The 13607-nt window shown below is 42.2% G+C and overlaps 1 protein-coding gene across 1 annotated transcript in view; it reads left to right on the top strand.

Moving 5' to 3' along the window:
* The window catches only part of RELL1 (RELT like 1), a 75640-nt gene that overhangs the window by 23944 nt on the left and 38089 nt on the right, over positions 1-13607 (top strand). The window contains exon 2 of the mRNA XM_055245742.2: positions 12309-12533. Within this exon, the coding sequence (XP_055101717.1) occupies positions 12309-12533 (225 nt within the window). The remainder of the gene's footprint in view (positions 1-12308; positions 12534-13607) is intronic.

Genomic DNA, 13607 nt, shown 5'->3' with positions numbered 1-13607 from the left:
GTTCTCCAATTCTGTTTAAGCCCATTTGTTCTCTCTACAACATATGCTTGAGCTTGGGCAAATGCTGTGTCTTTATGATTGCCACTGTGTTTAGATGGTCTTAGAGCCTGTGACTTTAGTTATCTCTGTAACCAAATAGGAATAATTTGGGGATGATTTTATTTTGTAGAATTCGCTTTGGTTTCTCTTCTTTTATTATTGTGGGCAATTGATTTAAACTGTATTTAAAGAATTAACTTGCCTAGGTGCAGTGGCTCAGGCCTATAATCCTAGCACTTTGAAAGGCCAAGGTGGGTGGACTGCCTGAGCTCAGGAATTCGAGACTGGCCTGGGCAACATGGTGAAACTCCATCTCTACTAAAATACAAAAAATTAACCAGGCGTGGCAGCGTGCACCTGTAGTCCCAGATACTCTGGAGGCTGAGGCAGGAGAATTGCTTGAACCTGGGAGGCAGAGGTTGTGGTGAGCTGAGATTGCGCTATTGCACTCCGGCTTGGGTGACAGAGTGACTCTGTCTCAAAAAACAAACAAACAAACAGAATTAACTTAAAAGAGGTTGTTTTGCACTGGTAGTAAGCTGCTAGCTACTGACTAGATAATAGGTCCTGGCTCTACCAAAGTAGGACTGAGGGGCAGTAGGTGGACTAGTTACAGATTCTGTCCTGAAACAAGATTTTTGTCCCAGGTTCTTACCAGTTTTGTTTGTTTGTTTGTTTGTTTGTTTTTGGGGTTTTTGGTTTTTTGTTTTGTTTTGTTTTTGTTTTGCTTTTTTTTTTGAGACAGAGTCTCTGTCACCCAGGCTGGAGTGCCGTGGCGTGATCTCGGCTCACTGCAGGCTCCGCCTCCCAGGTTCACGCCATTCTCCTGCCTCAGCCTCCCAAGTAGCTGGGACTACGGGCACTTGCCACCGTGCCTGGCTAATTTTTTATATTTTTAGTAGAGACGGGGTTTCACCGTGTTAGCCAGGATGATCTCGATCTCCTGACCTTGTGATCTGCCCGCCTCAGCCTCCCAAAGTGCTGGGATTACAGGCGTGAGCCACTGTGCCTGGCCTCTTACCAGTTTTTAACCATGTGACCTTGAGCAAGTGCGGTACCCTCACCAATCTCTTTACTCTTAGTGTTGTGACAGTCGGAAACCCTTGGGACTGGTAGTCTAAACTCTAAATGATGTGACTTCCCCCGAGCTTTGTGCCAACCAAGATCAAGATCAAGAATGGCTCTGATAGCAATTCTTCCTCTCCTTACCAGGAGAGGAAGAATTAGACTGGAGGGGTCTAATCAAATACATTAATGTTTATGCAGCAAACTAAATGTAATGGAGATTGTAAACAGCCACACATCAGGTCAGTGCAGGGTTTGCTACCAGATGAGTTTGTCAGATTTGATGTTGCTGTGAAAGGAGTTATGAAACAATTGGATTTGAGAGCTGTCGGGATTTGGCCTTGTGGACATGGAAAATGGGCTTGTGTCTTCATCTCCAGCAGTGTCAGCCCAGAGTGAATTGTGGATGAGGCCGCAGAAGGTTGGGGAATAGTGGAATTTTGAGAATCATGAAGAACATCAGCTCCTGCTTGTGATTTTTTAGATGAGGAAACTGAGGCCCAGGGAGGTGAAGTGACTTGTTCAGTATCACCAGGTAGCTGGCGGCAATGGTGGATGAAGAAAAACCCCTTTAGAGAAATGAACATTTAGACATTTAGCCATCTTGGTAATCTAGACCAAAAAATAGACCCTTCTCAGATACTGTGATTTGAATGTTAGCTTAAAAATAAATAAATAAGTAAATAAAAATGGGTGTGTGTGTGTGTGTGTGTGCTTAAAAGCTATTTTCCAGCTAACCTTGATGTGGGTTATCCACTTATCAGCCAAGTTCCTTTCCCATCAAGAGTTTGTTGGTTCAGTTTGCCAGGAAACCCTAGCTTCTGAGAATGCGCACCCTTTCCTGGTAAGGAGAGGAAGAATTGCTATCAGAGCCATTCTTGATCTTGATCTTGGTTGGCACAAATCTACTTGGGAGAGGTTAGGATGGCTGCCTTGTCTGGAGTCTGTGGTTGGATTTGAGAGCTGTTTGGATTTGGCCTTGTGGACATGGAGAATGGGCTTGTGTCTTCATCTCCAGCAGTGTCAACCCACAGTGAATTGTGGATGAGGCTGCAGAAGGTTGGGGAATAGTGGAATTCTGAGAACCATGAAGGACATCAGCTCCTGCTTGTAATTTTTCAGATGAGGAAACTGAGGCCCAGGGAGGTGAAGTGACTTGTTCAGTATCACAGAGGTAGCTGGTGGCAAAGGTGGATGAAGAAAAACCTCTTTTGAGAAATGAGCATTTAGACATTTAACCATCTTGGTAATCTAGACCAAAAAATGTTAGCAACCCTCAAGCCATGCCCACTGGGTGTGAGGAATGCCATTTCCCCGCCATTCTGTCTCAGCTCCTCTGACCATTGGGGTCAGTTGGAAATACAAGTATTACTTGGAAACAAGCTAGAAAATTGCTTTTGACTTTTTAGGTTGACTTCCAGCCATGCTTCATGCCTCCTCCTCAGTTCCCTGCTGCCTTTGATCTTTTTCATCTCACGTTTTCTTTTGTAATCTCAGCAGGATCCTGGCAAAACACACATACCTAGTGGGTCCTCAGAATACAGCAAATTTACCAAAGCTCACTGGGCCCAGGAAAAACCCAAAGAATTTTGACAAACACTGGCCTTTGTGTTGGACATTTTTTATTTGTGGTGCTGTGGAAGAGAGTTATACTTACCAGCTAGAGCCAAGCTCTGCCTGTTTCAGTGGCTCTTGCTGTGTGCAAAAGACTCTCAAAATGAAGTGGTGGGCTTGTTTTTGAAGAGCCAGCAAGGCTGTAGGGATCCCAGGTTATGACCTGTGTAAGGCCAGCTGTGATTTGGGAGTTGGGAGGGAGATTGATCAGTGATAAGGGCAAATAGTAGAGTTTTTTGTTGTTCATCTGGCAAAACTGCTTTGGAGTCTGGTGGGAGCATTTTCAAAACTTATCCTACTTCTTGCTGTGCTAATTGGAATCCATGGTTTTGAAGTTTGCGGAGCTTTTATTCTAAACCAAGTTGTGAAATAGGCGAGAATAGGCCATCATTTAGCATTTTAACAGAAAAGTGGCTAAATGATGAAATATTGTTGAAAGAAAAATAATGAAAATGTACTTTAGGCATTGGTAGATGGACAGCACTCTCTCACAAATTGTGTTTTACATATGCAGACACCGAGAGTAAGATAAAGTGTGTTTGAGCATGCAGGATCCACACTGCCTGGTTTGAATCCAGGCACTGCCACTTGGTAGCCACGTGACCTTGACGTTGGGAATATTGCCTGACCTTTCTGTGCTTCTCTTTCCCCAGCTGTAATGTGAGGATAACACTGGTAACCATTTTATAGGTTTACTGTGAAGATTCAATGCTTAGCTTAGTGTTGGCTCATACGTGCTCCATAGTTGTGGTGGTGGCTTAGTATTGATAGTGCTGTAATAAACTAGTGTGAATCAGACATCATCGATTCTGGAGCCATCTCACACTAAACTGTTCTCTTTCGTACTCTAGCTCTGTCTGCTTTCCATTCTGCTCCTGATTTGTTCTGGCTTCCAGCCTGCATGGCATGCCTTGAGTGGTCTCATACAGTTAGAGATTTGGGGTGCACATCTCAGCTGTGTCCTGAATGCCATTGTGCATTATTTTCACTGACACCTCCCTTCAGTCTCTCTACTGAGCCTACTGTCTGCTGAAGTCCCCTCTTTTGTCCTCAACCTCCTAGTTAGCAACAGATGTCATTGCTTCCTCCCTGGCCATTCCTTAGGCTGGCTTTGAACTCCTGGGCTCAAGTAATCCTCCTACCCAAGCCTCCCCAGTAGTTGGGACTGCAGGTGCATTTTACACTGGTTTGCCATTGCTTTTTATGTTGTGTGTGTGTGTGTGTGTGTGTGTGTGTGTGTGACAGGGTCTCGCTCAGTCCCCCAGGCTGACCCACCCTCCCAGTAGAGTGGCACAATCATGGCCCACTGCAGCCTCCACCTCCTGGCCTCATTTGATCCTCCCATCTCAGCCACCCAAGTAGCTGGGACTACAGGTGTGCACAAGCACTCCTAGCTATCTTATTTTTGGGGGATTTTTTTGTAGAGATGAGGTTTCACAAAATGTGTAATCTTGCCTTGCCCTCCCAAAATCCTGGGATTTCAGGTGTAAGCCACCACACCAGGCCTTGCTTTTTATGTTAAAAGACAACAGAGGCACCTGTTCCCGCAACTTTCTTCCACCCACTATAAAGGAAGGCCTCAGGAAAAAATGTATCCTTTTCTATTCAGCTATTTAATTCCCCTCCTTCATGTGGAAATCATCTCAAGGCCATTGCTTCATACTCCCTCTCTGTCTCTCCCTTTTGCTGCTTCCTTTCTACATACAAATACTTTGGTTTCATCCACTTAAAAAATAAACCCCAAACAAAAATTTCTTCCTTTCACCCTGAGGGTGAACTACCCTACCCTCCTTGCTTGCTCAGACTGGGCTTCTGGAAGGAGCACAATGAGCTCAGTGTCTCTGTTCCTGAACCCAGGGAATCCAGCTTGCATCTTGCCATCCAGTTCATTGGAAAACTGCTCCAGCAAGGCCACCAAAGAGCATCTGTGGATTGTTTTTCTTTCTATTTTATTTTTGCCTATTTATTTCCGTTTTTGTTTTACTTTATCTTTAGAAATTTTAAAGAACGTTTACTTCAAGAAACTACAGAGAAACAGGGAGCAAAATCCAACAAGGGAGAAGTTAAAAAATCCCAAGCTGCTCCTAAATTAGAAACTGAAGGTTTCCCATGTGTTCTTAGGAATTTCTACGTGGCCTGATTTATCTGAGTTCTTCTCAAGCCTCTTTCTAAAGATTTCTCTTGGGTTGTGTCTTCGTTTGTTTTCTGTTGCTATAACAGAATACCCAAGACTGGGTAATTTATAAAGAATAGAGGTTTATTTAGCTCGCAGTTCTGGAGGATGGGAAGTCCAAGACTGGATAGCCATATCTGGTAAGGGCCTCTTGTTGCTTCATGACATCAGTGACAAAATGGAAGAAATCCCATGGTGAGAGAGGAAGCAAGAAAGCACGAGGAAGCTGAACTCGTTTTTATAACAATCCACACTCCCAATAACTAACCCACTCCCATGAGAACTCACTCACTTCTGTGAGAACAGCATTGACTCCTTTATGAGCATGGAATCCCTAAGACCCAAGCACTTCTTAAAGGTCCCACTACAGCTCAACACTGTTAGTTACGTTGGGGACCAAATTTCAATGTGTGTTTTGGATGGGACAGATCATATTCAAACTATAGCAGGTTGTTTGTTTCTTTCTTTCTCTCTCTTTTTAAAAATTATGGTGAAAACACTTAACATGAGGTCTACTCTCTGAACAAATTTTTAAGTGCACAATACAGTATTGTTAGATCTCTAGAACTTATTCATCTCGTGTAACTGAAAATTTGTATTTTATGCCTGTTGATCATCAACTGTCCCTTTTCCCCTGCCTGCCCAGCCCCTGGCAAACACCATTCTACTCTCTGGTTTCTATGAGTTTGACTATTTTAGATACCATATATAAACAGAATTGTATAGTATTTGTCCTTTGGTGTCTGGCTTATTTCATTTAGCATAATGTCCTCAGGGTTTACCCATGTTGTCACGTTTGGCAGGATTTTCTTCTTTATAAAGCTGAATAATATTCCATTTTCATATGCCATGATTTCTTTATCCCTTTGTCTATCGATAGGAATTTTGGTGGCTTCCACATCTTGGCTATTGTAACTAATACTGCAGACAACATGGGAGTGCAGGTATTTCCTCAAGATCCTGATTTCAATTCTTTTTTTGGATATGTACCCAGAAGTGGGACTTCTAGATCACATGGTAGTTCTATTTTTAACCTTTTGAGAAGCCTTAATACTATTTAGCAAGCAGTGGCACCATTTTGCATTTCCTTCGTATTTTAGTCGCACCCTCTTATAACATCTGACCCAGCTGACCACTTACCTCTTCTGGAAACTCATTCCTCTCTGTCCTAGACTGGAGCTCTGGCTGTTCTTCCTCAGCTTCTGAGTGGAGAAGATCCAGTTGCTGAATGCCTATTTCCATCTGGATGTCACCTCCTTACCTCTATCTTTGCATGTTCAAAACTGAACTGTGATGTTGTCCTCGAGATGCCAAGTGAATTCATTTGCTAGAGCTGCCTCACAAAGTACCACAGACAGAGTGGCTTCAGCAACAGAGAAGTCCAAGAGGAATGTGTCAGCAAGGTTGCCTCCTTCTGAGGGCTATGAGAGAACCTGTTTCATGCCTCTCTCCTGGGTTCCGGTGATTTGCTGGCAATCTTTGGTGTCCCTTGGCTTGTAGAAGAAGCATCATCCAGATCTCTGCCTTTTTCTTCAAATGGTGTTTTCCCTGTGTCTGTCTCCACATTTCCCCTTTTCAGAAGGACATCAATCATATGGGACTAGGGTCCACCCTGATGACTTCATTTTAACTAGATGACCTATGTAAAGATCCTATCTCCAAATACATTCTGAGGTATTGGGGGTTAGGAGTTCAACATAAAAATTTAGGAGGAGGTGACAAAATTCAAACCATAACACCAAGCAAACTTGCTTTTTTTTTTCATATATTTCCCATCACAATGAATGGGACCAATGTCCACTATGTTGCTCAAGCAGAAACTTGGATGTCATTTTTATTACATCACATGCCCTTATATTAATTTGGGTTCAAGAACTCACAGAATTGGGAGGCGGAATTTTGAAATAGGAATCCTAGCATCCATCAGACCTCGCAAAGGGATCTGTGACTCTCAAATGACCAACAGCCTCTGCTCTACATACTTTTTAAAGTGTCTACCGTCTTGGCACAAAAGTACCACATAGTAATTTTAGAAAGTTATAGAAAAGTTTAAAGATAAAATTAAATTTATTTCATTATTTTAGCACCCAGAATCACTTAGCATTTTGGTTTTGGCTTTATACCTTTATGCGTTTTTATTTTTTAAAAAAACTAGTTGGATCATATTTGCATGTAAGATTTTGAATCCAGCTTTTGAAATTCAATATTGGATCATAGTGTTTTTCCATATCTTCACAAACAATTTCATAGATCTTTAAAGAGTGCATATTATTTCATCAAATGAAACAGTGATTTAGATATGTTCTTATTATCTCATTGCAAATATGCAGCTGTTGCTATTTTTTGACTTTTATAAATAATGCAACAACCTTTGCTATTTGAACTAAATAATTTGTTCATGATTCAGACATGATTCAGCTAGGGGTGAAGGAGAAGGAGGGATACAGTGTTTCTCAGCAAATTATTAGTGTAAATTGAAGGAAAGCTAAACCTACTGAAGTTTATAAATGTTTTAGACATTATGGATGAATAGTTACTTTGTTATTTAAAAGCTATTTTTCATTGAATTGTTAAGGTAGATCACAATGTATTGTCCACTCTGCATCTTTCTTGTTAGCTATTCTTTGTAATGCACAACAGGGCTGTCCAAAAAAACTTTCTGGGATGGTGGAAATGTTCTTTATCTGGCCTGTCCAGTATGGTAGCAGTTAGCCACACATGGCCACTGGGCACTTGAGATGTGGCTATGCAACTGAGGAACTGAATTTTTAACTTTATTTAAATTCATTTGGCTTAAATTTGAATTTAAATAGCTACATGTGGCTAGTGGCTATCTTACTGAATAATGCAGGTCTTTTATGATTATGACTAAAATACAGTGCCCACCTTTTTGTAGACACTCTTCTGAATGCTTTACATATTAATGTTGTTTAATCTTCACAGTGACACCATGCAGCAGGCTTCCAGTTACTATTGCTGTGTAACAAATAACCCCAAAGCTTAGTAGGTGAAAACAACAATCATTTCTTTTGTTTAAGGATTCGTTATACAATTTGAGCAGGGTTCATCAGAGACAGCTCATCTTTGCCCCATGGAGCATCAGTTGGGACTATAGGATCTGCTTTTATTATGGCTATTACTGGCTGGTAAGTTGATGCCTGCTATTTTCTCTCCACAGGAAAGCTTAGGCTTCCTCACAGCATGGTGGCTGGGTTCCAAGAGCAAGTGCCCCAAGAAACAGGAAGTGGAAGTTGTCAGTTTCTTATTGCCTGAGGCTGGAAAGTGATAATGCATTACTCCCAACACATTCTGTTGGTCCGGGAGAGAAGAGTGTAAATGTAAGGGGAGGAGATACAGACCTCACCTCTCAGTAGAAGCAGTATCAAATAATTTTGAAGCTGGAAACCAGAAAGTATCTGAGACAGGTCTCAATCAATTTAGAAGTTTATTTTGCAAAGATTAAGGACATGCCCAGAGAAAAGGATCTCAAATCCACAGGAACAATCCGTGGTTCATGCCATTTTCCTAAGAAGATTTTGAGGGTTTCAAAACTTAAAGAGGAAAGAGGGAGCAGATGTTCACATTACTGAATCTACCTGTTGCAAGGGAAAAGGAGCGGGCAGGGTAATAGTCAATTATGTCAGTCAGTCAGCACTTTACCTAAGATAAGGTGAGCATGGAGTAGCTACCTGTGCAGATACTTAACCTTTAATCGGTAGCTATCTGCCTAAGAACAAAAGGAAAGGCAGTTTCTTGAATGACTCAGCTTTCAGCTTAATTTTTTCCTTTTGGCATAGTAAATTGGGGTCCGAGATTAGATTTTTATTTCACAGGGCCATCTTGTAAAATTATCACAGATTAGTCACATTCATTTTGATCCTTTTTACAGAGAGGAAACAGTACAGAACAGTGAAAATTACTTGCCTAAGGTGACATGGCTAGTATGTGGCCAAATAACATGTCTGTTATTTCTGCCAGGTCTGAGCTTTTAATCTGAGTGCTATATTGCATCTCCCTATAGTTTGTATGCTTCACTAATGTAGATTCATATCTTCAGTTTTTTGATGGCATGATAATTATGAAATTAAGTGAATGACACATGTTTGTAAGTCACAGAGCTCTGTAGGTATATAGTGTTTGTTAGGGGTTGCCACATAGGTATATAGTGTTTGTTAGGGGTTGCCACATGTCAAATTCACGATGAAGCCACCTTCTTAATCACCTGATTCAGAGGCAGGTGTTTGACTCCAATTCTGTGCCCCTCTGCTTTTATCCCTGTTTCCCATTGTCCCCCAGAAAGAATTTATTGTCACCCCCAGATTGAAACAGACAGTGATTCTGAGTAAAGCTCCTTGATCTCAGCATGCTGCCTACTTCACCTATTCTTGTTGCATGGAATGTGTGTTATGTAAAGGGATTAATAAAGAAAACTTATTGTTTTAGGACCATAAAAGGGATTAAATAAATGTTTCTGGTTTTTACTGAAAATGAGGCATGAGGTTAAACCCTAACTTAGATGGTATATTGCATATATTTAGGGGTGTATTTATTGTATTGATTCTTGAAATCAGAAAACACAGGCTATTTCAAATTCTGGAGGTTGTCTGATATAGTAATCAATGCAACCTCTTACAAACCTAAGAAACCAGTTATTTCCTTTCATGTTCAAAGACAATGGATAGTTCCATGCGAAAGAGAGGTAGCCTTTGTTCCATGGCCTCTGGTTTGCAAATAAAGCTTCTGTTTGATATTGTTTGTTTGTTGCTGTGATGAACTGTGCTCATTTCATATCAGGTATATTGTCCCCATTATAATCATTACGATGCAGGAGTTTTGTTCTTGGTCACTTTGTAAACTGGGGACCTTTGGCTGGCGACGCCCTGCCCAGGCCTCACTTGGCCACACTGGCGTGCTTCAGCTCACCTGTGGTATAGCTTGTACCCGCTTTCAGCAGTTCCCAAGCTCTTGTAGTGCACCCAAGAAGAATGAGGATACACGACACATTGAAGGGTGAGGAGGGCGGAGAAGAATTTTATTGAGCAATGAAAACGGCTTTCAGCAGAGAGGCAATGTGGGGTTCGGGGGAATGGTTCCCCTACTTGAAGTTCCTCCTGTGTGGCTGGGTCTGGGGCCTTTAATGGACTCAGAACGGGGAGTGCGTGCTGATTGGTTTGTGAGGAAAGCGCACCAAACAGGAAGACAAGTCCTCCATGTGGTCCGAGGATTTAACTTGGAGCTTGGCTTTCAGGCTTTAAACTGTCTTCAGCATGGAGGTGGGGTTTCACCGGGGACCCAACCCTGTCTGCCTGGGCATCATTTGGCTGCCTCCTGCCCCTCTCAATTACAATACAGATTCTTTTCTCACCAAAATGCTCTTGAGAAAGCTTATATTTAAATGTCTCTAGCTTTCCAATTTCTGGGTTTCTTGAGCAGTGTGTGAACCTCCCTTCATGTAGAAAACCTCACTTTATCCCTTCAGAGTCAGGATATTCCAAATACTGAAGCTTTGTTTCAGTCAAACCACACAGTTTTCTTTGGTCCTCATCTACCTGACTCCCCTCTTCATTTTGTACTTCTCTCATTTTTCCATGGCATGGTGCTCTGCTGATTCTTTTGCTACACAGTATGTTTGTTCTTCCTGAACTCCTGGCCTCAAGTGATCTGCCTCCTTGGCCTCCCAAAGTGTTGGGATTATAGGCGTGAGCCACCGTGCCCGGCCTAAATATTAATAGTGGTAGCTAACACGTTTATAGTGCTTACTGTGTGACAGGCACATATATAAGGCTAACTTTTTAATGTTTAATTTAATTTAATTTTTTTTTTTTTTTTAGTCAGTCTTGCTCTGTCACCCAGGCTGAAGTGCAGTGGTGCAATCTTGGCTCACTGTAACCTCTGCCTCCCAGGCTCAAACGGTCCTCTCACCTCTGCCTCCCAAGTAGCTGGGACCACAGTTGTGTACCACAATGCCCAGCTAATTTTTGTATTTTTAGTGGAGATGGGGTTTCACCATGTTGCCCAGGCTGGTCTCGAACTCCTGACCTCAAGTGATTCCCCGCCCCGCGCCGCCCTTCAGCCTCCCAAAGTGCTGTGATTACAGGCGTGAGCCACTGCACCCAGCCCAGTGTGTTCTTCCTGCGATCTCAGTTGGCCACATCATATAATTGTGTGCTCCAGGCTCACTGCTTTCTGGAGTCCATGTGGCACCCCTGCAGGCTAAGATATCAAACTGCCTCTCATATATATAGTCATGTGATACTTTGACATATCTAAAGGCAAAAACTTCCCCTTTTCTCCAAAAGATACCCACTTCAAAGCTTCCCTATTCTTGAAGTCATAAGGTAGATCCCCACTGTTCTTATCTAATGCCCTGTGTTTTCCTTCCACAGCATTTCTCACAATCCGTCACGATTTGCCCATGTATACTTGTTTAATGGCTGTTTCCGATGCCATCCTATACGAGCCTCAAGATGGCAGGGGCTGCATTACGTTGTTCATCACTCTATCCAGTTCCCACCCAGTGTGGTGCTTGTCACATAACTGGCACACATTCAATGTTTATTGGGATTAGTGAACAAATAAACAAGTGCACTCACTTCCATTTTTATGTTTGCACCCTGGGCCAAGATCTTGATGCTATCCCTGACTTTTCCCTCTTCTTCATTCTGTAGATCTTCTAGTTTACTAAATCCTCCTAGAATGTAAGCTGCATGAGGACAACAAATCTCCACCTGTTTTGCTCAGTGTGATGCACTTGCATCACAAGTGCCTAGAATGGTGCCTGGCATGTGGGTGAATATTTGCTATGTTGCTTGCTAGTTTACATGTAATAATTTATTTCATCTTTATAACAATCGTAGAAGGGTGAGTACGTAGTATTTGTATGCCCATTTCATAAGAAACCAAGGCATCAAGATGTTAAGTTCTTGTCCGTTGTCACACAGCTGCTAAATGGTGGAGCTGGGAATTGAACTTGAGTGTTCTGAGGCCATGCTCTTAATCACTAAGAACTGTGCTATAATGTAATGTAGTGTTTATGTAATATTTGTAATGTTACATGTAATGTTTATGTGTTCATTCTTTGTTTGTAATGTTACATGTAATGTTTATGTGTTTATTCTGTGCTGGACACTTCACTACAACCCTGTATACTCATTCCACAATGAAGAAGAAGCTGTCTTCAAAGGGTTTTTTAAAAAATGACCCAGCATGGGACCCGGTTCATGAGTAGCAGAGTTAAACTCAGACTGTTTGAGCCCAAACCTGGGCTATCTTGTGCCTGTGCAGCCAGACCCACCAGTCTGCGTGGCCTGTGGTTTCGGGAGCAGACCCTGATTTACTGTGAACATTACCTGAGAGTCATTAGGTTTTTCTTGCCCTGGGCAGATATCTAATGCAGCATGCATGTTTCTTTCTGTAGACAATGGGAGCAGCCGCACATTGCACTCCAGAACAGAGACGACCCCGTCGCCCAGCAACGATACTGGGAATGGACACCCAGAATATATTGCATATGCGCTTGTCCCTGTGTTCTTTATCATGGGTCTCTTCGGCGTCCTCATTTGCCACCTGCTTAAGAAGAAAGGCTATCGTTGTACAACAGAAGCAGAGCAAGATATCGAAGAGGAAAAGGTTGAAAAGATAGGTAAATAACCAGGGCTCTTTTTATTGGGGGTGAGGAGACAGTTTTTAAATATGAAACCAGTGATATATGCTTTCCATTTCTCTGAGGCAGAATGATCCATTTTAGTGGCAGGTGGTACAGTGTAGTGTAAGTGCAGATTGCGCAGTAATCACACCTAGTTTGAAAACTTGCTTTCATTACTGAATACCTGCCAGATAGGGCATGCTTTCTTGCCCTGTGGCCTTAGACAAGTTATTGTGTGCTCTGAATCTCTGCCATGTATAATTTCACTTAAATGTATTTTTAATTAATTTAATCTTATTCATTTGACGTTTTAATTTAATTTCAACGAGGAAAATAGTCCTCACCTTTTGGGGTTTCTGTGAAATTTAGAGAAAAGATGCATTTGGTATTTGGAATATATGACTACTCATTAAATATTAATCCTTACTATTATTATGGAATCAGATTCGAATAAGAGTGAAGGAAAAATTAAAATAGGTCTCCCCATGTTTGTGGTGTTACTTTTGCTGGGGGAGTTCTATCTTAAATATTTGTGGTTGGAATTTATGTTTATTAAGTAAACGATCGTGTGCACAGTGCAGAAAAAAGTATGGCAAGAACTGGTGCCTTAGTACTAACTTCAGGCTGTCTCATCTGTTTCTCCTAACGTGGAGTCATAAGGTAGTGTTTAGAAAAACCTGGGAGACGAAATCCTGTTTTCTCCGCTGATATTTCTTTCCCATCATCTTTAGGGATGTTTCCTGACTTGGGCCTTGAGAGGTAGTAGGTGACTCCCCCTATTCCTTTCAGCCCCGCTAAGGGCAGTTTCTGCAGAAAGGTGACATTGGAGGAGGTCGCCCTTCAGGCAAAGCAGGGCTGGCTGCGGGGAGGTTCCTCGCCTTGCCAGCTTGCTGGACTGTTGGTTTTTCCCACCCCCACTGACCTTTGAGGCTGAGAAGGAACAGGATTGCATGATGAGTCATGTATGAGCCTGTGAGCAAACCAAAGCCAAGTGTTTGTCAACAGAAAGTGGAGCCTCCCCCTCTCCTCCTTCCCAGATGCTCTTTAGGTTGGTTTAGCAGCCGGCTTCTG

This window comes from Symphalangus syndactylus, chromosome 16 (genome assembly GCF_028878055.3).
Source record: "Symphalangus syndactylus isolate Jambi chromosome 16, NHGRI_mSymSyn1-v2.1_pri, whole genome shotgun sequence".
NCBI classification, from domain to species: Eukaryota; Metazoa; Chordata; class Mammalia; order Primates; family Hylobatidae; genus Symphalangus; species Symphalangus syndactylus.
The sequence above is the reverse complement of the archived record's forward strand: the minus strand, read 5'-3'. Positions and strand labels throughout refer to the sequence as shown.